This window comes from Orbicella faveolata, unplaced genomic scaffold (genome assembly GCF_042242905.1).
Source record: "Orbicella faveolata isolate gen_17 unplaced genomic scaffold, um_ofav_v1 contig_25, whole genome shotgun sequence".
Classification (NCBI taxonomy): domain Eukaryota; kingdom Metazoa; phylum Cnidaria; class Anthozoa; order Scleractinia; family Merulinidae; genus Orbicella; species Orbicella faveolata.
This window is the reverse complement of record NW_028301553.1, coordinates 29,907,392-29,930,067: the sequence shown is the minus strand read 5'-3', so window position 1 is coordinate 29,930,067 and position 22,676 is coordinate 29,907,392. Positions and strand designations below refer to the sequence as shown.

The window sequence follows — 22,676 nt, the reverse complement described above, 5'->3', positions numbered from 1 at the left end:
GTTTAAGAGCAGCTGAGGACTAATATTCATACAAATTTTCGCTTCGAATGGGTTCTTGGTTTTGTGATACACTACACTTGAATTTCTAAGCTTTTGCGTGACGCGGCATTTACATGACGGCCTAGGGAGCTGTCATGATGGTTAAAAAAGTGACTTATTTCGGGGAACTTGGCTATCTGAACAGTTCATGTCTTAGGAAAAGTATTATTTTAATGTTTTTGAGTTCCTCGAGGGATAAATTCACGCTTTTGTAGCAAAACTCAGTGACAGATGTTTCTGTTGGTTTCCGGCCGCCATGTTGGTGCCCATACGGATGGGCACCAGCATGGCGTCTCCTTACAAATCTCTATAAATTTGGGTAAAAAATTTCTCCACGTATCTCGCATAAGAAAAATTACTGTGACCAGAATTTTGGCGAGAGTCTTTGTATATTTACCTTCTTTCATTTCCCAAATTCTGGACTTTATCTATTGACCTGCTTTGATTTTTATTTTGATCTATTTTGAATTGCGTGACACTGAAAACCAGCAATTCGCAGGCTACTGGTCTCCCGGCTTCACCGCTCGATTTCGCGCTCGCGGCTACGCCGCGCGCACTTGTGCTCCAACTGAGCCTGCTCGCAGGCTACTTCGTGGCTCTCTCAGGCTTTCTTTCGGCTCTCTCATGTGGAGAAAATCAAGAAGAGAGAATAATCAAGAAAAACCTCAGGGACCCGGGTATTGACTGTTTTGCGTGTTGTATGTCATTGTTCGGCTTAGTTCAACATAAGACATAAAAACATATCTTGCAATAGAAATGAGCCCAAAAAATGCACAAACACATGACAAATTACAGAGGCGTCAAACTATGCAGATAACATCAGAAATCATGCAGACCTATGACCTCTAAAAAGTCACGGCTCAACTATACTTAAAATTCCTCCTTATAACACATCATGAAGATCCCTTCATAGATACAAGTGAAGCAACAAAAAGGGCGAGGGACCGAACAGAGAATGGCAAATGTACAAATGTCACGAACCGTAGAAGTCGTGTAAGGCTTGAACTTCAGACGTACAGAGAAATACCAGCAACTGATGAGATCCACATGGAGGATCAAAACCATGGTCTTGCCTGAGTCAAACCGAACACTAGTAGTAAATACAACACGCAAAACAGTCAATAGACTTGCGCGTAAACTTACTTTTACGTGGCGAATAAATTGTAATTATCGGTAATTGTCGACAGAGGGTCCCCTATACTTTTTTCGTGACGCGTGAATGGGCATTTTTGCTTTGCGTGAAACGTGAATTAGGATTTATTTTTTCCGTGATTCGTGAAAATATCTTATCTACACTTTTCCGTCCTCGGGAAACTGGTTTTTGATTTTTTTCATGATCCGTGAAATATGCATTTACCTGTGCCTGATTTGTGAACCACCGACTTTTGCGGGAATAATTTTTCACCTTTTTTTGAGATTTTAGCGTCATAAAGCTCGTAAACTTGTTCAGAAGTGTTTTTAAAAGTTAGTAGGCTAGCGTCTTAGCTCTACAGACAAAACGGTTACAGAAAGTTTCCTAGCTACTCTAGGTTACGCATTGAAGAGAGTGCCACTCAATTCTGTGGTTTGTGCGTCGATAGTTTTTAGCAATATGAAAGCTGGTTAATTACTATTACGGTAGTCCACAGTTTATGTTTATGTTCAGAGTTAATGTGCTTCGCGTAAGCAGGCATTCATTAAAGGGACGCCATGTACTTGAGCGCAAAACAATGTGGTGATTTTTTGTGTTTCGTCATTAAAAAATCTTTAACATGATTGTTGAACTTGTTTTCAAATATCCACAAGGTTTATTTCTAATTTTTAAAGGTATGCAAACCAGAGATGATTGTATATTGTAAGGTCGATTAAAGGAACAATAATGTGACCATAGTGTACGCAACCCGGCACACAGTTTCTCTCTGTGCGTTTCTTTTTGTGTGTGTAGTAGGGGTGGGGGGGGGGGGGGGGGGGCGGGGTTAAGCAAGAGACCATAGGTTAAGGGATAAGGGGGGGGGAGGGGCTATAAAAGAAATCCTTGGTATCTGGATAAGGGTAGGGGGCTATAGAAAGAGACGGTAGTCTCAAGTTATTTTAGTGGGTCCCTTATATGTATAATAGTTTTGACCACTTCCCTAAAAAGACGTTCCTTTGTCATCGAGAGGCCAGCTGTCCTCGCTAACTTAGGTAATCATAATTACTCGCGATCAATCAATTTTATTTTCAGCGGCCTGTCAGGAACAGCGAGTAATCTGAACTCCATCTCTACAGGGTCCTCGTGGTATTCCAAACGGAAACGCTGCACCAACTGAAAAGCACGACACAGATTAAGGTTGAGATTATCACCCTTATCACATAACAGCTAATACCGTAATAATATGGTTCATAAAGGAAAGACATGAATGATCAGATTTGGTCCTTCACATATTCATTTGCATTGTTTATAAAGTAGAATCACTCACAGTGTCAAGAGGTTCTCGCGAAATTTATTTAGTACGGTGTGTTGGGTTTGCTCTACGCTTGGAATGATCACACAAAACTGACCTTTCACGGAAAGGATCACCAGATCCACAGCAAAAATAAAAATATTTTTTCAAGCTTTTTTAAGTTGCAATAGCCTTATGTTGTCGTAAGTTTGGTTTCTATCACGACGCTCCTACAACTTTAAGGGAGCCATGCAGAGAACTACCTTACCTTTGTAGCCAGAAGGTAGATTTCGGTTTCGGCAATGCGACGCCCTGTGAAACAGTGTACAAGAAAAACAACAAAATCAAAACCAGCGGAACACAAGCAATCGCCATCTAAAAACTTTATGACGGGCTCTTGTGATGTAGATTGTAAAATGACATTGGAGTTTGCGGTATTGGACAATTTTTCTTGCGGTATTTCGGTAATTTCAATCTCGAATTGCAAAATTGCAGTATTTATCCGAACCTGCGGGATGCGTTTTTTTAGCATTATTGACGATATTAAAAATTATCCTCTAAGTCCTCCTACGTTTTCCGAGCCTTATCAAGTTTCCAATCGGGAAAGGGTAAGTTATATTTTGTTAATTATTAGCCAACACGCCAATGGATGTTTGTTTGTTTTGTCTAAATCAAAAATTACCTGACTTAACGTTTATAAACAAATTCCTACTTGTTTTTTCTGTGTTATTTGTTCTAAACTTGACATACAGAGTAGTGGTTTCGGTGTGACATCTAAGTTTCGACTTGGTATTGAAGTGTTGCGGTATTTGGCGATTTGCTGAATTTTTGTACGGTACTGCGGTGTTCAGAAACCCTCAATGTCCTCTAAAATGAAGCCCCTAAAAAAAGCTTAAGTTACACAGAAAAGCAAATCTCAACCCAAAAGTGCATGTAGAAAGTTATGGTCGAGAGTGGGACTTGATTTACAGAGCGTATATCGAATGTTTCCAAGGGTGATCTCGTGAGACGGAGCATGTATACTTACTGAAATCCAAAGCAGGATGGAGTTTTTTCTTGATCTAAATCGAATATCGATGCATTTTGGTGAAAAAATATAACGTACCGATGCACATGCGAGCGCCGACTCCAAATGGTAAAATGGCAAATGGATGGATTTTTCCCAAGTCATCATTCAACCAACGTTCAGGTTTGAACTCCAAGGGGAACTTAAACAACTTCTCTGAACGTCCCGCAAGGTAATTGGAATACCTAACGATGGTCTGAAAATAAAGATGTTGGACAAGTCTAATTTCAGAATTTATTTAAATTTAGCGAACGAATGAAGTAAATCAAGAAGACTGTATAATACAAGTGGAAAGAGGAGATAAAGGGTAAGACAGGCCATATTCCCAAGGTTGTCCGTCTGCAGCTATTTTAAATCCTTGTCGATTTTGAAATTCCCAGGAGGAGAGCCCTGTGAACAATCCAATCTGCTTTACACGCATTTTCATCGTACACGAAAATATCCAGCGTGGTAACAGTATCAGCGGAAAAACTGATACCATCTCTAGACTCTAAAAACACCTCTGCAGGGATTACCGTACCCTGTTTCAGGCTCTCGGTCAGTGGGGACGAGCGGGGTCTGATTGTCCGCCCGCTTTTTCAATCGTCGCCACTGACCGAGAGCCTGGAATAGGCTAGGATAACCCTTGGAATAAAACCTATATGGGAGTCTCTTTTACTCCTCATTCTTTTTTGTAAGTGGACATATAGGCCCCCGGGTACTTCCTCCATGCTAAACCTGGCCTTAGCTAAACAAGAGAAACATCAGCTAATTATTAAATCTGTTGTGGCTCTTTACATAGGATGGTCGAGAAGTTCATCCTTGTCTTTTCATCCCTCTTTATCATTTGTTATTTAAATAAATGAAACGGTTGAGGTTTGCCCTTGAAGTATTGCCCCGTTTTATAACACAGACCATCACTCTACTTGCCAAAATAAAAGCCATGTATAAGCATCAGTAGAGAATTGATGGAAAACAGACAGACATGGCAGACAGACAGGTAGACACAGAATCAGAGACACAGACAGCATTAAACAGACGAAAGGCGCAGTACTGTCAAACAAACACACAGACAGACAGACAGACAGACAGAAAGACAGACGGGCCAAAAAGAAGGCAGTAAAGATGAAAAAAAAGTGTGAAGGAAACTAAAAGTAGACAAGCTCGTAGACCTTCAACTGAATGCGATTGTGCCTCAGTTTTACTCACTCCGGGAGGAACTTTGTAACCGGATAGAACCACTTCTTGCGTCAGAACGCGTCCCCAAGCAAAGGCACCAGGATGCAATCTGAGAGTTAAAAATACAAATAACATTAACGACAACGAAAGCAATGATGTCTGATGATAGCGATAATGATGATTTTCCTTTCAATTGACAATAATGATACTCACTAGAATGAAAGCTATAACCTCCATAAACAAAGGTCAAGGTGTATACTTTTTTCTCCCACCCAAATTTTAAAGATGTGAAACCTGTTATTACTAGACCAACTTCTCACAGAATTTATGCAGAATAAAGTCCAGGAGATTTGAATAGGCCATTTCTGAGTTACCTTGCGCCTCTGTTTCAAAACGAGTCATCATGCCAAACCTTTCATCTGAAGATGAGTATGATTTGCCTGAAAATGAACCTGTAGGTGGCACACATTTTCATATGAATGGTTTCGCAGCTGGCAACTCTGAAATGGCCAATTGGAGAAAAGGCCGTTGATTTGGAAGCTCAATTGTCTGAGGTAGCTTAGTCAATGACCCTCCCAAAACCCAGGGTCACGAGATGAATTGGTGGATGATTGGTAAATGAGGTGGGCAAGTCAGGCTTGAATCTGCTAATATAAGAAGAAACAATGGAATTCTTTCGTTACCGCATGCTCTCTTTGAGACAAGCCTTCCCGTAAGTCAACTTTGCAAAGCTCTCTGGGGTAAAATCTCCATGAGGCCCAATGAGGGAGACCACTTCATCATACAACTTCTCCTGCGCCTTTGCATTACACGCCAAATCGTAAAGTAGCCAAAGCAGTCCGCCGGATGTCTGTGGGAATAAAAGTCCGACGTTAAGAAAGTTGTTAGATCAAACAGATATTGGTCCCTCCAAGATGACCACTGTGACAAAGCTTGCCATGAAGAAATTGCTTGCCTTGTAACCTAAGTACACCGAGTATTCAAATGTCACGTCGAACAAATAGGTTCGTATGTCATAGTTGTCATGTTTACTGCGTAAGTTTTAATATTGAGTGTGGTCAAGAGAGAATGAAAGATAAGGTAGATTTTTATTCAGTTAGCCATTGCTCCCGAGGTAATGCCTGTCAAGGAATCCTAGATCACTCCTGGCTTCGCAAATTCCAGGAGGGTGTAGATTCTGCTAACGTGGATAGCTCAAGTTAAGCGCCTCAGAAATCGCCATATTGACCGATAAAGTGAAGAAGACGCACGGGTAGGTGTTCTATAGCATCCCATCCAGTAGTATATGGAATCATAAGAACTAAAAAATGCAGACGCTAAAATTGCGGAACAGTAACCTCCTTCAAATCTATATCAAGCCCGTAGCTATACGTTGGTGTAGTAACCGCTAATAACCAAATTCCCAAATCTTGAAAGGGGGAATTTTGCCTCCGCTCTTCGATGAAAAACAGCAATTTCACCATTTTAAGTCTCAAATTTCACAAACTTCCTCTAAAACATGATGAAATTTTAACGCAAGATAAAACCCTTTTTGGAATACCGGAGGCCTGGTTTCTTTGTCTTGTACCATTTGCGTTTTACGAACAAGAAAGTAATAGATGTCCAACAGTAGCAGTTAAATGTAGACATGGTGATAGATGCAAATGCAACCATAAAACTATTGGAAAAAAAGACCTGAAAATATTTTCGGGCTTTGAACGGGATTCAGTCGAACCCACGAGCTTTGCGATACCGGTGCAACGCTCTTCCAACTGAGCTATCAAAGCCACATGAGAGCGGTCGTGTGTGGGTTAATTTTGGCCCTTTATGTTCAGTGGACGTAATACTCGGCTCAAGTATGTAAATTCCATAGTAATAGATGTCCAACAGTAGCAATTAACTGTAGATATAATGATAGATGCGAATGCAGCCATAACACCGCTGGAATAAAGGGCCAACCCACACACGACCGCTCTCATGTAGCTTTGATAGCTCATTTGGGAGAGCATTGCACCGGTATCGCAAAGGTCGTGGGTTCTAATCCCGTTCAAAGCCTGAAAATTCTTTCCAGGTCTTTTTTCCAGTAGTGTTATGGCTGCATTCGCATTTATCATCATGAACAAGACAGTATCGAACACTGTTCTAAATCTTTCTTCATTCACAGACTCCTCACCGTGTCTACTCCTGCTCTAAACATCGAAATAGAATTCATGTTAATCTCCTGTGGTGTAAGTTCGCCTTTCATGATGAGGTACGTCAGTAGAGGTACAGCTACAACACATGAATATGCTATTTAGTCAAAACGTTCAAGCTATGTCAAAAAGAAAATTTTCGTGCATCCGCCAAATATAGGGAAAGAGTTGATTTAGTCCCGATTCGGAATCGTAATGATATTTACATTCTGATAAATATATATAATTTTAATTTTAATGTGTCATGCTCCTAGCTGCTAGCCAACAAGGCTTAAAAGGTAGCGCGAGACTGGACAACCATGGTTCCCTAGTGTTTGCATGTCTCTTCTTTTTATCTCCCTCTGTCGAATGTAAATTCCTCATCTTGGCACACTAATAAACAACAAAGTTCAGTGCAAATACATAAGGGCGCTCTCGAAAATCACGGAAGGGGGTTCTTTCTTTCCCTTTGTCCTTCAGTCTTCTTTTTCCAAACCGCCTGACCTGCAGGCAATCGTCTGCATCATCATGCCAACCGAAAACAAAAATATCATCGCCCCTTTGTAAGAGGTGAAGAAAATGCGCCAGACGTTGCTAATAAAAGTACACTAAGGCGTGTTAGTGGAAACGTTCCGTCAAATTCAACTCACAATGAGTTGTACAATCCTTACCTCCATCCTTAGTAAATTCTTCACCTTCCTCTGCCATTTTCTTCAATTCTGAAACCTTGTCATCCACGATCCTTTGGCCAATCTCTATTGCAATGTCCTGGTTTTTACAATATTTTCTGTAGTTAGGAGTTGTCACGAACGCAAACAACAGGTTTTCCAAACCTCTGCACAACACTCCCAAAAGTCGAAAAGATTCTTTAGTTGCCTCAATCATTTTGACTGTTTCCTTGTTTGGTGGGTCATCGTAAAGACCAATTCTCACATCAAACGCCATGGTGCCAACAGCTGAAAAAGAAACAAGAAAGGAAACTTCAGAATCGCACGGGGGGCGGGAGGGGTGAGTACTCTAGAAGGTTTTTTGGGGGATGCTTCATCCCGAGTTCCAACCCCTTACCGTTTTGTATATCATTTTGGCAGAAAAGGTTCCCCCCTTTCGTATGTAACTTAAATTCGCAAAAGGTACCTCTCTCACATACTTTCATAACTGGCCCGTACTACATTGTATGAATTGGTCGCCATAAATTTCAGTCTTTTTGTCATTTTCATGTAATGCATAATAAATGAAATGATACAGCCATAAGGTACGTCTGTTCGAAATATCTTAATTAAAGGCCCTTTAAAATAATCGAATGACAGATAGTCTATCGCTACAGATGTCCTTACCTCTGTACCTCTACTTGTGAAATCCTTGCCCTTTTATATAACTGGAGCCTGAAAACGATACCCTTTCGGACGGAACCTCCCCCTATAGGCCATTATAAGAAGCACCCCGTCCCCCCGGAATCACAATCAACAATCAAGTAAACAAGATCAAGCAATTTCGCGATATTAATGTCCACCCGTATTATATTATTTTACAGCTGTATGGAGATCTTGTTGGAGACCCTTTATATTGAAATGCATTTGATAAATTACAGTTCGAGAACTGTGCCTATTACGTGAAGTAAAGTGAAGTGAAACGAAGTGTATCTAATAAACTCTTTTCTTTTGCAAGAGTATATCGTAAAAGAATATCGAGGCTGAAAATTGCGGAATTTTAAGATTATTTTAAGAATAAACATGAGGCTGAGATTTTGAAATGAATGTAATTTTGAGTGTTGAGATTTGTAAATACAATACAATTATATGTTTTTAACTAAATCATACTATAAATTCGAAGAGCAAAACAAGCCAGAAGACAACAAAAAGAGCACTAGCCGTACGTTCGATCCTAATAACATTTCTGCAAAAAAGTGATACTTCTCACATCATGCTTTATTGTCTGTAGTCTGGCTCCAAAATTGCTTCAACGTCATCAAAGTCAACAACATGGAAATGTCATACTCTATAATCTAGGAATATTCACAAGAGTATCCTCAGCCTAAAATCGGCAGGAAAAGTAAGAATATTTAGTCTGGGCCGCAAAACAATATTCTTATTATAAAAAAGGATGTAATTAAAGAAGCTAGATCAAGAAGTAAAAGAAAGTCACAAAATCACCCTTGCTATCAAACTTACATTCGAAAGCATACTTTGCAAGTTCATTCTCGAGATCTGGAATCACACCATCGTCTCCCCTTATTGCCAGCAAATGCTCTATAGTATCCCTGGTGACCCCATTAAAGTTGTCGAGGTTTTCACGGATTTCTTTGGGTCGAAGCATCTTGGACGCCAAGGCTCGGCGTACTCGGCTCCAGTCTTCCCCCTGTCTGTCATAAAATGAAATAAAATAAAATGAAATGAAGTGAAATGAAGCGAAATGAAGCGAAATGAAGCGAAATGAAGTGAAATGAAGTGAAATGAAGTGAAATGAAATGAGATGAAATAAAATACAATAAAGTAAACAGAGTGTTTGACGAGGATTGTAGTCATCCCAAGCTTAATAGTCTTCTCCGCAACCGTTATTAGGGTCGCCACGCAACGCACGCAACGCTTCTCCCCCACCAAGTAAACAAGATTAAGCAATTCCGCGATATTAATGTCCATCCGTATTATATTATTGTACAGTTGTATGGAGATCTTGTTGGAGACCCTTTATATTGAAATACATTTGATAAATTACAGTTCGAGAACTGTGCCTATTACGTGAAGTAAAGTGAAGCAAAGTGAAGCGAAACAAAGTGCATCTCATTGGTGGGGGAGAAGCGTTGCGTGACGACCCTAATAACGGCTGCGGAGGAGACTACAAACTTAACGAATGATGTCAGAAATCAGAGAGTTGTCTTACGCCTAATCTCATGACCAGTCGATAGCCCAAATGTGGCAATAGAGTTCTGAACTTTTCTCTTCTAAGAGAAAAAGTTGTAAATATTAACCTGCGACTTCTTCTTAATCCATTCCTCACGCAACTATCAAGGATAAGAATCGCGTGACAACCCAAATGGGCACATACACCTCAATATATTCAGAAATATTCTCTTGACATAAAGTTTATGTAGATGTAATAGAGGTAACATTTGCAAAAATGTCTTGTTCATTTTCTTCTCTCCGTTGTAACACTTTCTTTCGTTTTAATTGCCTGTAACAGAGATCTGACAGGCCTCGTTCAAAACAGATATTAAGCCATGAATTCCTACGTTGCTACGTCGACTTCTTGTTCTTGCCTTCAGAGAGGGGTTTGTGACGTTTTATATAATTAAATGAAAGTGTTAAAATTAAGTTAAGTGAGGAAAAGAACGACAAAAAGACATCGTTTTCCCTGTTAATCCTTCATTAACTAGTGCGTGATTTCTCATCCTTTTCCTGAGCTCGGTACAGTTTAAGATCATCCTAAACAATTCTTAAACTTTCTTGATGTCATCTATACCTCGATGAAAATACAACGCCAGCTCATTTTGTTTGTACTTACAGTGCCGCCACATTTTTCGGAAGGTTTCTGCTTTTCCTCCACCATTCGCCTATTTTGACGACTTCCCCAGGTCGCACGGGATACTTGCCGTCGGCCTTAAAGACGATTTCTACATTCCTGGGATCTTGAATAGAAACAATCGTTGTTCCCATAATTGTCGTCTTGAATATCGACCCGTATTTCTCGAAGGACGTTTGGAGCATTGCCATCTGTGGTTTAAACTTGGTTTTCCTTACGTAGTTAATCAAGTCGCCGAAAAATGGCAATCCCTTCGGACCAGGCATCTCCTCGAACGAGCGAACTTCTTCCGAATGATTTGCAATATGCGAGCCTGTGTCTCCACGCAAGAGATAGCTCAGTAAGGTGTGTAGTTTTGCAAGAGGATTTAACAACCAAACTACGATTGAGATCAGTAGCGCTGAACAGACCAGGGTTAGCGCGTCGTTCATTTTGTGGGAAGAGAAAGAATTCCGTCAAATTCCCTTCAATGAATCCAGGTGCGAACGGCTCGAGTGACCACTGAGATTGACACTGAAGGGCAAATCAACTAGTGCACGGCATCAAGTGTCAACATTGTTTTAGTAACATGACAGTTTTCAGTATATTTTGCCATATTTTGTCAGCTAACGTCTCATCAATTTGAAGATACCATCTTTTTTGAAATTGCGACCCTGTAAAAACGTTTTGAGGCTGGATGCTAAAATGATTAGTGACGCTATATAGCTTCGTTTGGCATGCAGCAACGATTGCGTGATGAACGGAACTGAAGCTACCAGACAAAACAAAACCGTCTCGACCGGGAGGCCTCATATAGCTATATCTTAGGGCCCGGACGCACTGGGCAAATTTTTGTTTATTTTACGAAAAAATCTGTCATCAATTCCCTGAGACAAGTGCGTCCGGTGATTTTTAGACCTACCAAATTTTGCCAAGGCTTACCAAACTTCAGAGACACCGTCGTCCTACCTCGGAGCAGGACAAATTTTTGTCAGGCGTGAAATCTGACAGATTTGTCAATTTACAGGCCATGATTTGAAGGAAAATGTCAATCAAGAAAATTTGATCTCTACTTTTAGTCGGAGTATTTCAGTCCGAAGTCCGCCAAAATTAAATTTATATTTGTGCGGCAATCAACAATAAACATGGAAGATTCGTACTTCGGTATGCTCCATGACGATCCGTTCGCACAGTACAACTGTTACGGTTCCCAAGTCTACGTTAACGTTCCAGCTGCATCTCCAGGTCCGCCCGAGTCAGCCGCGTACAAGTACAAGAGCAAGTTTCACGACTACATGTAATCAAATTGAAAGCGCGCAAGCGATGGTGTTAATTTCCATGTGATTAACTCTTGTGGTTTACAAATATTTTGCTGTGATTCAGTTCGCCCACACTTGACAAATTAAAAATTTGGCAGAGACAAATTTTGTCGAGATTTTTGGAAGGGCCAAACAAATTTTGTCAGTCCAGTGCGTCCGGACCCTTAGTTGGCACACAATGAATGTTTTTTTCGCCCTCTCCGGGAGCCTGTTCGCAGGCAAACAAGCAATACACCGTTAGCGCGGGCGACGCCAATAGGCTACTCTATAAGGCGAGACGTTCCATACATGAAGGAATATTGCGACAAGACATACGTCGAGTTCTGTTTTGCTCTGATCTTAAAATTGCGCACACAATTTTTGCTAAGAAATTATTATTGTTGTTTTTGATCGTGAATTTCGTCATAAAAACTGTCCAGGTAGCTGTGGATCCACGAGTGGATTGACATTGTTATGACGAAATCCATTGTCAATAACAGGCCAGAAGCATGAAAAACTGACGTCAATTTGTTGGTGCTGTTGTTGTTGTTTATAATAATAAATTCATATGTCTGTCCGCTTGTCGACAATGAAAATTAGCCAATGAGCGGTTCGAGAATTTTTGAAGCTATTGTAATATATATGGTGCATATTACTGGGTACGGTAATTGATTGTCCTCATTGTGAGATATTGCGTGGCTAGCCGCTCTACAATCGATATGCGTAGATATTGTACATGTCTGTCTAAAATAACATTCAAGAAAAATGCCTTTGAAACCATATTCTTGCTTTACACAACAATCTCTAGTAGACAGTAGAACGATTCTAATTTAAGACGAGATTAGCCTTATCCAGGTGTTCGGTAATGCGAAAATGGCGCCAGGGCCGGGTTGTACAAAGCCCGATTAAGCTAACCCGGGGTTAGCGAGAATTTTGATTTCCGTTTTGTAACTTTTTGGTGAGGTCTTCAGTTTATATTGTTTGCCCTTCGGTTTTGAACTGTAGTAATCTCAAACTACACCAAACGTGAAAAGTGAAAAACATTTTTAAACAAGAAAAAATAATACTTCGGTTAACGTTTAATGCTTTCGAACAAACCGGCCCTGAACAACAAAACTTTTGGCTTTAAGGATCTCAGCGTATTAACGAATCCGCGAACGCCTTCCGGCTGTTACGTGCAAAAACTCCAGTCCATTCCTGATATTACTCATCACTGTTGAATTTGTTTTGACAGCCATTTTGAGAATCGTTTCCGGTCTAAGGATGATTTGCATTGTTATTATAATGCTATTCAGGTAACGCAAACTTACGAGACAATTTTAAAATCACAGACACCATATGGATGTAACAGGGGCACCCAACGGATCGTTTCGGTAAATTATCTGTTCGGAAGGCCTTTAATCCCCTCTGATTTTCTTGAGAGAATTGGCACCTCGAACTTTCGTCATATGAGAAATTTAATGTCTGTTGTTTTCGGACTGTTGAAAATGTCGTTTTGGGTACCGAAAAAAGGCCAGCTATCATTTTCGGAAAGGCGATAAGACCTAAGGTTTTCGGGAAATGGACAAAAAAGCCCTAATAAATTCGAGGATACTCAATTTCCCCTAGAATATCCGAACAGATAAAATTTTTTTAGTGCAACCTAAAATTAACCTACAGAGCTTTAAAAGTACTCCAGATAGCCTAAAACAGCGTCTAACAGCATTCGAGAGAAAACGGTCGTTGGGTGCCCCTGATGTAACTCAGCTGTATATGGTCTGCTCGGCCCTGTTCATTTCAGTCGTGATTTGGTTGCTGAATCCTTTTGAAAAACTGCAGAACTTTCTCAGGTATCTCATAAAAAGCAATACAGACCTTCCGGAAGGTGTTCGTTCCTTCGACGAGATTCCCGGACCATGGGGTTTACCATATTTTGGCGATGATGCATTCAGCTTTGCGAAAACAGTCAAATTCGATGAGCAAATGGCCGCTCTTCGAGACGCTTTTGCGAAATACGGGCCAATATTCAAGAAGACAGTTATGGGAAGAACGATAGTCTTCTTTGGGAACCCAAGCGATGTAGAGGCCGTCTTCAAGGGAGATGGAAGATTTCCCGTACGATCTGATGATCTTTTTAAACCCCAGAGGGAATACATGAACAGCAGGAAACTACCGGAGGGTTTGGCGAGCTTGTAAGTAAATTAGAATAAAAAAGAAACTTCCCAACATGTAGTTAGTTGGGTTCGCTTTGCTTTATTTATATTAATCAAAGATATACTGTAAAATGTCTTTGTAAGGCCATTCGTCGCTTGGCAAAGCGTCCGCCAACATTTCATGACTCTTCACGACGAATAAATTAACTGTTTGAATGTCCGGAAATTTGTCCAGTGAGGAGTGGATCGGAACATCTTTTATTCCGGAATATCCGGGGAAGAAGACAACCTCGTGGTTCTCGTTAGGTTTTTCCACATTTTGGAAAATTTTTTACCGAACATTTCTGTTCCCACATATTTCCCTCGCAGAACTTCGGGAATTCTTAGTTGACGGGTTCGCTCGCGATAGCTATGGAACAAGTTTCAAATTTTCCGAAAACTTTGCAAGCTAAGGCAATAGACCAATTTCGATATATTAAAATCCAGCCTAAAACAATAGACCTCAGTACGAGGCTCTGGTGAATGACTACAGAGTTTGTGGAATTTTAATATATCAAAATTGGTCTTTTTAAGGTGGTCTTATACTCGAGTCAAAACTATTTTTTTTAGAAAAAAAAAAAAAGCAGCTTTGTGAAGGGAGAGGGATACCTAGAAAGGTTTCTTTGACATAAATGTTCCATTGAATAACCGAATAGGCACCGGTCATAGATATGTTAATCAAGTATAAGGGGCGTGTAAGGTGGTACAGGAAAAAAAGTTCAGGACCATGATGCAAAATTCTTATAAGTTCATATCTCTATGGCTTTCCTGCAAAGTGTAATTAAAATATACTGAATTGAATCCATTTTGTAAGTACTTTTGGACTGTAAGCAGCTGTTCCTATAGGCGTTGCTATGTTAAAATATAGCTACCAATGTGCATATTTCTTCATGATTTAAACGTAAATCAAGGAGTAATTAGAGCAAAATTGTTTCAAAATCCGTTTTGCAAATGGTCAGAAATGTTGAATTTTCATGTTTCGGAAAAAAAATGTTTTTTTTTTGGAGAACAAAATTTTGGAACAACTTTTTCTTTTCGAAATCGCTATTCAATTCGCTATTCATCTGCATCGAGGATAGTCTGATTATAAATGTTCAATCCGTTTTGAACATTTTTTGTGATTAGTTTGCGAGAGACTTTTAGTCTTGACGCATTCTCACTTCGGCTACTGCACTGAGGGAGGGACGTCACAAATGTCTCCTTAAGGAACGCTGTTGAGTTGGCAGCACTAGCTCGGATTTTGTTCTTTATTGTTGTCATGCAGAACGGGTGGCGAGAAGTGGAGCCGATTACGAAAGGCTTTAGCGTCCAAGATGCTACGACCTAAGGACATACGCGAGAATCTGGACAACTTTAATAGCGTTGCAAGAGATGCTATAGAGCGCATGGTGGCAATCCGAGGAGAGGATGACGTCATTCCAAATCTTGAAGGAGAACTAGCGAAGTATGCTACCGAATGTAAGCAGGAGTAATTAAATTCAATTGCGCACCTGTATCCGGGCGGAGAGGCTTGGCATATACTCTTGTTGAATTTTTTCGGATAAACACCCTCGAAAATGCTTCTTTTTCTGTCCTAAACCTTTTGGTAACTCTAAGTGTATTTTGTTTAGCAAGCATCCAAATTGTCATTAACACAGGATGGGCCAATCAATGTTCCGATCATTTCTTTATCTAGACGCACTCGCACCCAGAGTTTTTACCTCACTGGAGGAGCCTTGATATTATCACCACGACAGGGTAGTTGTAATTGCCAGGTCAATCCCGGGACACGTTCAAAATTGCGACCTGATTCATCTGACGGACTTGAACACTGTGCTTCAACAAATTGTTTTTCAATTGCATATTGTGAAAATACGGGTGTAGTGATCAGATTTGTAGGCCCAAGCCTACGGACCAGAAGGCTAACAGCACACCCGTCAGCCTTCCTTTCGTTTCATTTCAAGCTGGTCTCAAATTATAATCAAACTCTTTTCTTCGGTTAATGACCCCACCATTGTCCCAGCGTCAATAAACCGCGCGCCCTGGTTTCCGAAGGTCATGTGTAACTCAGTGGTCGAATATAAGTTAAGAGTATTTTTTTAAACCACGAAGTTGAATTTCTAAATTAAATAGATCATTGACTGATCGACCCATGCACTGAGCTAATACTCCAAGCTATTTGCTGCGTTGGGAAAGAAAGGTGACGAGTCTTAATTGTCTGATTCCTTACTACTTTTGTCAATTCTTATTTTTTCGTGTCTTAGCTGTGGGAACAATGGCGTTTGATCTAAGGGTTGGATTGTATGAGGATCCACCCAACCAGGATATAATCAAGGTCATTCAAGCTACTTTTGACGGTTTCAAATACCTTGGATATTTGAATAGAGGATGGGAAAGCCAACTTTACAGATTCGTGACAACGCCGTCCTACAGAAAATTCTGTAAAACGCAAGACACCTTGTTTAGCATTGGTCAAAAGATTGTGGACAAGAAGGTTGCTGATTTGAAAAAATTCACAGAAGAGGGTGACGAATTTGTTGAGAATCAAGGTAAATTATCAAGAGAAGTGTCTTACAATAATATTTTTTGCTTTTAATCCCTTGCATATTATTTTTGGAAAGTCTTTAAATGTAATTATGTTTGTTGTAAAGTAGTATAGGTATACCCTTTTCTCTTGACATTTTAGTTGAGTTTATCTATTTTATCTAATGTATGCATATAGTTGCTAAAGACTTGACCATATCAATCCGCCATTTATATTCGAAATCAGATTCTTCGAATCAAAGACGCCTCAAACGTTTTCCATCCTCAGTACCGTTTTTCATGTTTTCTACGCTAAAACGAGGAAAACGATGCGCAGTGTTCTACTTGATCAATGGCTGTGAGTGACTGGTCTAAGATCACGTGATCATCTTGACGTCAGCATCGTGTTTGCCGTCCACACTAAAACAGAAAAATAGCTTTTGTATTCATTGTAGCGAGCGTGAGGATGGCAGGTCTCATCGTATCAAAATCATGGCACGTTAGAGTGGAGATGCGTTAGTGTGAACAAGGACGAAATAAAGCGCAACAGATCAGAATGACAAGAATGTTAAAGGATTAAATAACTCATAGCCGGGTTGTTCAAAGGACGATTAAGGTAACCCAGGATTAGCGAGAATTTTGATTTGACTTTTGTAACTTTGCGGTGAGGTTTTCTGTTTATGCTGTTTGTCCTTCAGTTTTGAGTTTAACAATCTCAGACTACACAAAACATAAGCAGAAAAAAACATTTTTCTACAAGAAAAAGTTATACTTTGGTTAACTTTTAATCCTGGGTTAGCATTAACCGGCTTTTGAACAACCCAGCCCTGATCCGCTTCTCCAATGTTAACGGAAATCGCTTTCTTTAATTTAATCCACCAAATGTATTCCAGTTGACTGTTCATGCTTTAAGGGATCGAACTAACCCTATCTTGTCTTATCATCAGTGAGGTCGATGCAACACAATACTCAAATGCAAAAATTCACATAATAATAAGTAATGCGATATCTTATGGAAAGGGGTGTTCCAAGAGAACGAAACAAAAATGCAAGAAAGCAGGGAACCTGACCCTGCCCATGAACTGATTATAAAGCAAAGGTTTAGGAGACGAATTTCAGACTACGGAGTACTCGAATATCTCCCTAGCTTTGATCTTAGGATCGTTTATATCTTCTTGCACTGCAGCTGTACCTCTGTTGACGTACCTCATCCTAAAAGGAGAACTCACACCACAGGAGATTAACGTCAATTCCATTTTTATGTTTAGAGCAGGAGTGGAAACGGTAAATACCGTCAAAATATTTGTACTTGTTCGTTCATAACTTGTACTTCACTGTCAAGGTAATCCCTGTCAAGTGTCGGAAATCCCAGAAGGGTCTGGAAACAAGCCATTTCTCTGACGCGGATTTTGCTCACATGCAGAATCTAAGCGGCTTTACACGCATTTTCACCCTCCACGAGAACATCCACGCGTTACGCGCGTGGTAACATTACCCGTGAAAGAACTCGGTAACATATCTTAAAGAAACTTGAGCTGTGATAACTCTGGGAAAATTGCCTACAAGGAGGATAGACTTCCTTTGCCCTTATCCTATCCTGGTGGTTATCCCATCCCAGTCATTACACACTTAACGTCGCAAACGGACACGGACACGGCAACGAGAACGTCGCCTACCCAAAGTGTTTTTAAATAAGTAGAATAATGACTATGCACGTCGCCAAAAAATAAAGATCTTTTAAATGAGCAGAGCAATGGCTGTGCACATGCTGTTATAAATCTTGGTACCTTTTTTAGACGTCCTCTACAAAACAACAACGTGAAATTACAGAGTTCTACGTAGTTTGGAGAACGTGGACAACGACGGCTAATTTTTAATTTTCCGAATTTCGTTTTTCATTACTTATTTAGCTCGAACGATAGGCATACTAATAAACAATCAAAATAACGACCTGTAACCTGCAACGTTCTTTGTGCCCAAACTTTCTTTGTTTTAACAACGTTTGTAATGATTTTTGCTTTCAAAGACATCCACAAGTTTGCTATTTCTTCTTTACGATTTGGCGCGTTATCCTGCGGTGCAAGAGAAAGTGTATGAAGAAGTTACCTCCCTGATTGGGCCCCATGGAGACTTCACCCCGGACACCTTTGCAAAATTGGATTATCTAAAGGCTTGTGTCAAGGAAAGTATGAGGTAATAAGTGAAATTATCAATTGAGCCGTTGGTGTAATGATGAGTTTACTGTACTCGACCTTCTGCATTTGAGTGCTAGTAAATCCCACTGCTTACACAATCAGTAGCTTACGGATGCTACGTGGTAATCACGTGTTTGTTTTCTCCAACCAGGTTGCATCCAGCAATCCATTGGGAACGCCGCCTGACCCAAGATGTCGTGCTGTCCGGTTACAAGGTTCCGTCAGGGGTGAGTGCTCCAGCCGATGGTTTGCTCAATTGGGCATGATTCGCCTAAAAATTATCGTAGACAAACTGGACGAATTCGTCCAACTCCAGGAACAAGATTATGCGAACTCCGATTAGCTTGGCCCCCGATTAGGGAAATTGTCACAGCAAAATATGGTAAACAGTTACTTTGACAGATCTGCCATTTTTGGTGATAATTTTGCCTGTTAAGAAACCATTCCATTGATAACTGCCTCAGTGAGTCAATAGCTTGCTTGTGAGCATTGCTCGGGTCCTTCAAATTTAACGCTAAAACATGTGCCCTTAATCAATATGAAGCCTTGGTAAGCTTTGACACACCTTGCCAAGTACGTCGGCTATTCCATTCAATGCATACGCAAATCTGCTAAGCGTTTGGAAGGTTTCTTTCATATGACAACTGAAAAGGACTTGCAGCTTCCAGAGCCCAGAGGAGTTTCATGGCTTGCTAATCGTACCATGCCTTGCAATGTGTTCAGGGTTGATATTTTTGGAGCCCCATCACCAACTGTATGCGTTCATGTTAATGAAACAAATGTTGTAAGCAGAGATTCCCCGCTGATAAAAAAGAAAATCATAGTTGCTCGCGGGATGTTACATGGAATGCTTCCACAAACCATTGAATAACTTACTAGCATCTATCGACTTCAATCAATTAATCTTTCAATCAGTCAACAACTCATCATGATCTCAATTATCTTTTACTGCAGACGATTGTAATGTATTCCAATTACCTGTCAGGACGCTCAGAGAAGTTATTTAAATTCCCTTTGGAGTTTAGACCTGAACGTTGGCTTAATGATGACTTGGGAAAGATCCATCCATTTGCCAGTATTCCATTCGGAGTCGGAACACGCATGTGCATCGGTGAGCGAGCTGTTCCCCTGTTGAAATCTGAAAGTGGTTGACAGATTGATATGGGGAAATTCTTATCTTTTATTACGTTTTGTTTCTGTTGGTTTTTTTAGGCGTGGTGGGGAGCGGGTTGCGGGGGGGGGGGGGGGGGGGGGTTGGAGCACAATTGTAGCTAAGGCGGGGACTAATAGAATAAACATTTCGTGGGAAATTTTCCAGTAAATCTGAAAGTTGTTGAATTTCTGAAAAGCGAACCATTAAACCGGAAATTCCGGAAATTCAAAAAGAGAGTCAAATGGAATGGAATTTTCTGAAAATTCCAGGTTGCCCCCTTTTCCAGAAATTCTGGAAAGTGCTGCTCCATTCATCACTCGAACTTCCGAAAAATTTAAAATTTGTATTTATTTGCCAAAATTTAGAATTTGCATCATATGAAGAGCGCCCTGAGATTCCAGGAACCTCTATCCAGAACGTCTTAATTAGTGCAAAGGGCTTGATTCATATATACTTGGAGGTGGCTCGTTAAAAGGGCAACTATTAGACAAAAGGAGTTAAAAGATAAAATATTTATAAATAGATATTTCACTGCTCTCTAGCCAGAAACTACAAGCGCAACATGTACATCCACTAAATCAGAGAACACTAAAACAAGTTGCGTAAGAGCTCTGGAGAGTTTAATAATTTTTGCACAAATTCTCTTTGATACTGAACTTGTGCCTTATTTTCTTCAGGTCGCCGTATAGCTGAAGCAGAGATTTACCTGTTAACGGCAAAGGTAATTTAAGTCATTTAGCGAAGCAAATCGTTATTTTTAGGAAGACCAGATTGGCTGTTTCGTAGTTGTTAAAAACAACACAGCCTACTATTAAAGTGTATGCATTTGCCACACCCTTATTTCTTGGCATCACCTGCATGTACCATGCAAACAACACTTAAAACTATAATTTGAAAAATTAGACTACATTCAGGAGAAAGAACTAGTACACATTGGTTTTTCCTTTGTTTGTAGTTAATCTGTAACCTACAGTGCAGTTGCCATCAGACTCAGAACTAAGATTTCAGGTTATGCGGCATTAAAACCTAAGCTGGCTTCATCTACTTTAAATTCAGCTGTACCACTCGAACATAAGGAGAAAGAAATGATTACTCTGACGTCACGAGGCTGAACCTGCACATGAAAGATCACTATGGTAGTTTTAGGAAAGGCCTCTTCAGATCTTGTAAAGTTTTTCATCACTCTGTTCTAAACGTTATTTGATTGATGATTGCAGTTGGTCCAGCGGTTTGTTCTGGAATACCACGAGCAACCAGTCAAGGAGACGGTCAAATTTCATCTGATGCCCGACAGACCAATAAAGATAAAATTTATCGATCGCGAGTAATTTCCAACCAGTGAAGTCGTTAGGCTAAACAGCAGCAGACAAGATTCAAGGGCCTGTGTCACGTGTTAATGGGAATGTATGACTTAAACTGACAGTAGAAAATACAACTCGACTAATCACAGGACAGTAAATGCCTCGGGTCGGCTAGGATAATTTGTGATTTTGTCGAGCGAATTAAAAACAAAAACAGGTTGTCTTTGAAAACCTCATCGTCCCACCTTTGACCCTTTAAAACAAACCGCTTTGCATACCTTCTTCAAACGAAAAATACAAAAGAATGCTGTGAAAACTCTCTTATATGACATATAATTCCTTGCACATTGTTACGATGAATTTTACATTTCCCACAAGGTTGTTGGAAAAGGATTTTCTTTACGGAAGCCAACTTTGAAAATTGGTTTAACGTCAGTCCAAATATCAAATCGCCGTACACGCGCAGAAGAGTACGACAGGCATGAAGATAAAATACCACTTAACACTGACTTGTCCTAACGTAAAGAAAGGGTGAAGAGAGTGACGTTTGGAAAACCGCGCGAAGCCTGAGTAAGGGTTATTCGGTTATGTCACTACTTAAGATTGAATTCAGTCTCCTTTCAGCCAAGAATGCCTTGTAGTCGAAGGTTAAGTAATACATTGTGACGAAAGTAGTTTTAATCAATGTATTTAAACCAATGTTTGTATATTGGTAGTAAAATAAAGAAGATCAAAGATTAAATGATTAAAATATTTAAAAAAAAAAAAAATTAAATTTCAAGTAGAATTGGAGATAATATAATCGAGCTAATTTATTTTCTTACGATTATTATTCGCAGCTAACGTTCGTCGTAGTATTCTGTAGTGGTTATCATATGCGCAATCCGGTTGGTATTTTCCAGCTTTAATTTATCGCTTTTTCATGATCATCTCACTGAAAACTGGTTACGAAGCTTCATTAAGAAAACTTGCTCTTCTGCAGTTCATACAGATTCGTTATCGATTTAGCCGATGAAAGTGCCGTTTTTTTGTCACTGACTTGTATATTTTAGAACAAGACGTTTCGGCTAACTCTTAAGCCTTCATCAATTGAAAAAACCGCTTAATGTTACTCGCGATTTAAAAAACTTTTTAAAAAATCGTTATCGTTATCGATTTCTTGGCGCACAGATTGATCATAGCAGTTGACTGAACATTACAGAATTAGAATATAAAAATAACAAATGCGAGCCACAAGTTTTCATGATGGAACGCGTCTAGCAATCTTTCCATTAACTTCCGCGAAATTCCGCTTGAAATGGTAGAGAAAACATGACAAATCACGAAAATGCCCAATCTTAGAGTTCAATCCGCGGGGTTAAATCCGCGGTGTTTAATCGACGGTAAATCCGCGGGGCCTGTTTGCATTTGGGCGCCCTTTCTAAAAGAAAAGCACCCAACTAACGTTCTATCCAAAAATTATTATTATTTTTTCTAGCAAAAATAATTCACAAAGCTGATCCCTGTTTGCCATGCAACACATGACCAAATGATTATTTATGTCAAGCAAGTATGCTAAATTAAATAAACTTTTTCTCGAGTTTTCAACATAACATGACTTTCTCTGATTGGTTTTGAAACAAATCACCCGAACTTAAGGTTTGGAAAATAACTGGCCTAAGTCAGGGGAAGATCAAGGTGAGAGAGTGAATCCCCCATAGAGGCCTTATATTTCTTTCGAGGATGATACTCGAGCGATGCGTGGAC

General features: G+C 39.9%; 2 protein-coding genes across 4 annotated transcripts; one reads left to right on the top strand and one right to left on the bottom strand.

Annotated features, from left to right (window-relative positions):
- Positions 1-1,997: 1,997 nt before the first annotated feature.
- On the bottom strand, positions 1,998-11,032 carry LOC110059328 (cytochrome P450 10-like). Of its 2 annotated transcripts, XM_020766024.2 has the most exons (9): positions 10,314-11,030; positions 8,984-9,174; positions 7,487-7,771; positions 6,818-6,915; positions 5,349-5,515; positions 4,696-4,774; positions 3,547-3,703; positions 2,710-2,753; positions 1,998-2,323 (listed from the first exon to the last, which is right to left on the bottom strand). In XM_020766024.2, the coding sequence occupies exons 1-9, from the start codon at positions 10,760-10,762 to the stop codon at positions 2,213-2,215; spliced, it is 1,581 nt and encodes a 526-aa protein (XP_020621683.1). In that variant the 5' UTR covers positions 10,763-11,030; the 3' UTR covers positions 1,998-2,212. The 2 variants fall into 2 exon arrangements, with proteins under 2 accessions (XP_020621683.1, XP_089149584.1); XM_089293458.1 differs by lacking the exons at positions 1,998-2,323; positions 2,710-2,753 and having other exon boundaries at positions 3,664-3,703; positions 4,659-4,774; positions 10,314-11,032.
- Positions 11,033-11,802: 770 nt separating this feature from the next.
- Positions 11,803-21,705, top strand: LOC110059170 (cytochrome P450 27C1-like). 2 transcript variants are annotated; one of them, XM_089293459.1, is made up of 9 exons: positions 11,803-13,779; positions 15,044-15,237; positions 16,023-16,307; positions 17,468-17,565; positions 18,308-18,474; positions 18,628-18,703; positions 19,431-19,587; positions 20,307-20,350; positions 20,847-21,705. In XM_089293459.1, the coding sequence occupies exons 1-9, from the start codon at positions 13,361-13,363 to the stop codon at positions 20,955-20,957; spliced, it is 1,551 nt and encodes a 516-aa protein (XP_089149585.1). In that variant the 5' UTR covers positions 11,803-13,360; the 3' UTR covers positions 20,958-21,705. The 2 variants fall into 2 exon arrangements, with proteins under 2 accessions (XP_089149585.1, XP_089149586.1); XM_089293460.1 differs by lacking the exon at positions 16,023-16,307.
- Positions 21,706-22,676: the final 971 nt, after the last annotated feature.

Coding starts and splice junctions, on each gene's coding strand:
- LOC110059170 (XM_089293459.1), top strand. CDS start 13,361: ATGGTCTGCTCGGCCCTGTTCATTTCAGTCGTGATTTGGTTGCTGAAT. Junction 19,588..20,306: donor CGGAACACGCATGTGCATCG/GTGAGCGAGCTG, acceptor TATTTTCTTCAG/GTCGCCGTATAGCTGAAGCA. Junction 20,351..20,846: donor TTTACCTGTTAACGGCAAAG/GTAATTTAAGTC, acceptor TGATGATTGCAG/TTGGTCCAGCGGTTTGTTCT.
- LOC110059328 (XM_020766024.2), bottom strand. CDS start 10,762: ATGAACGACGCGCTAACCCTGGTCTGTTCAGCGCTACTGATCTCAATC. Junction 2,754..3,546: donor CGGCGCTCGCATGTGCATCG/GTACGTTATATT, acceptor ACTGTTTCACAG/GGCGTCGCATTGCCGAAACC. Junction 2,324..2,709: donor TCTACCTTCTGGCTACAAAG/GTAAGGTAGTTC, acceptor CGTGCTTTTCAG/TTGGTGCAGCGTTTCCGTTT.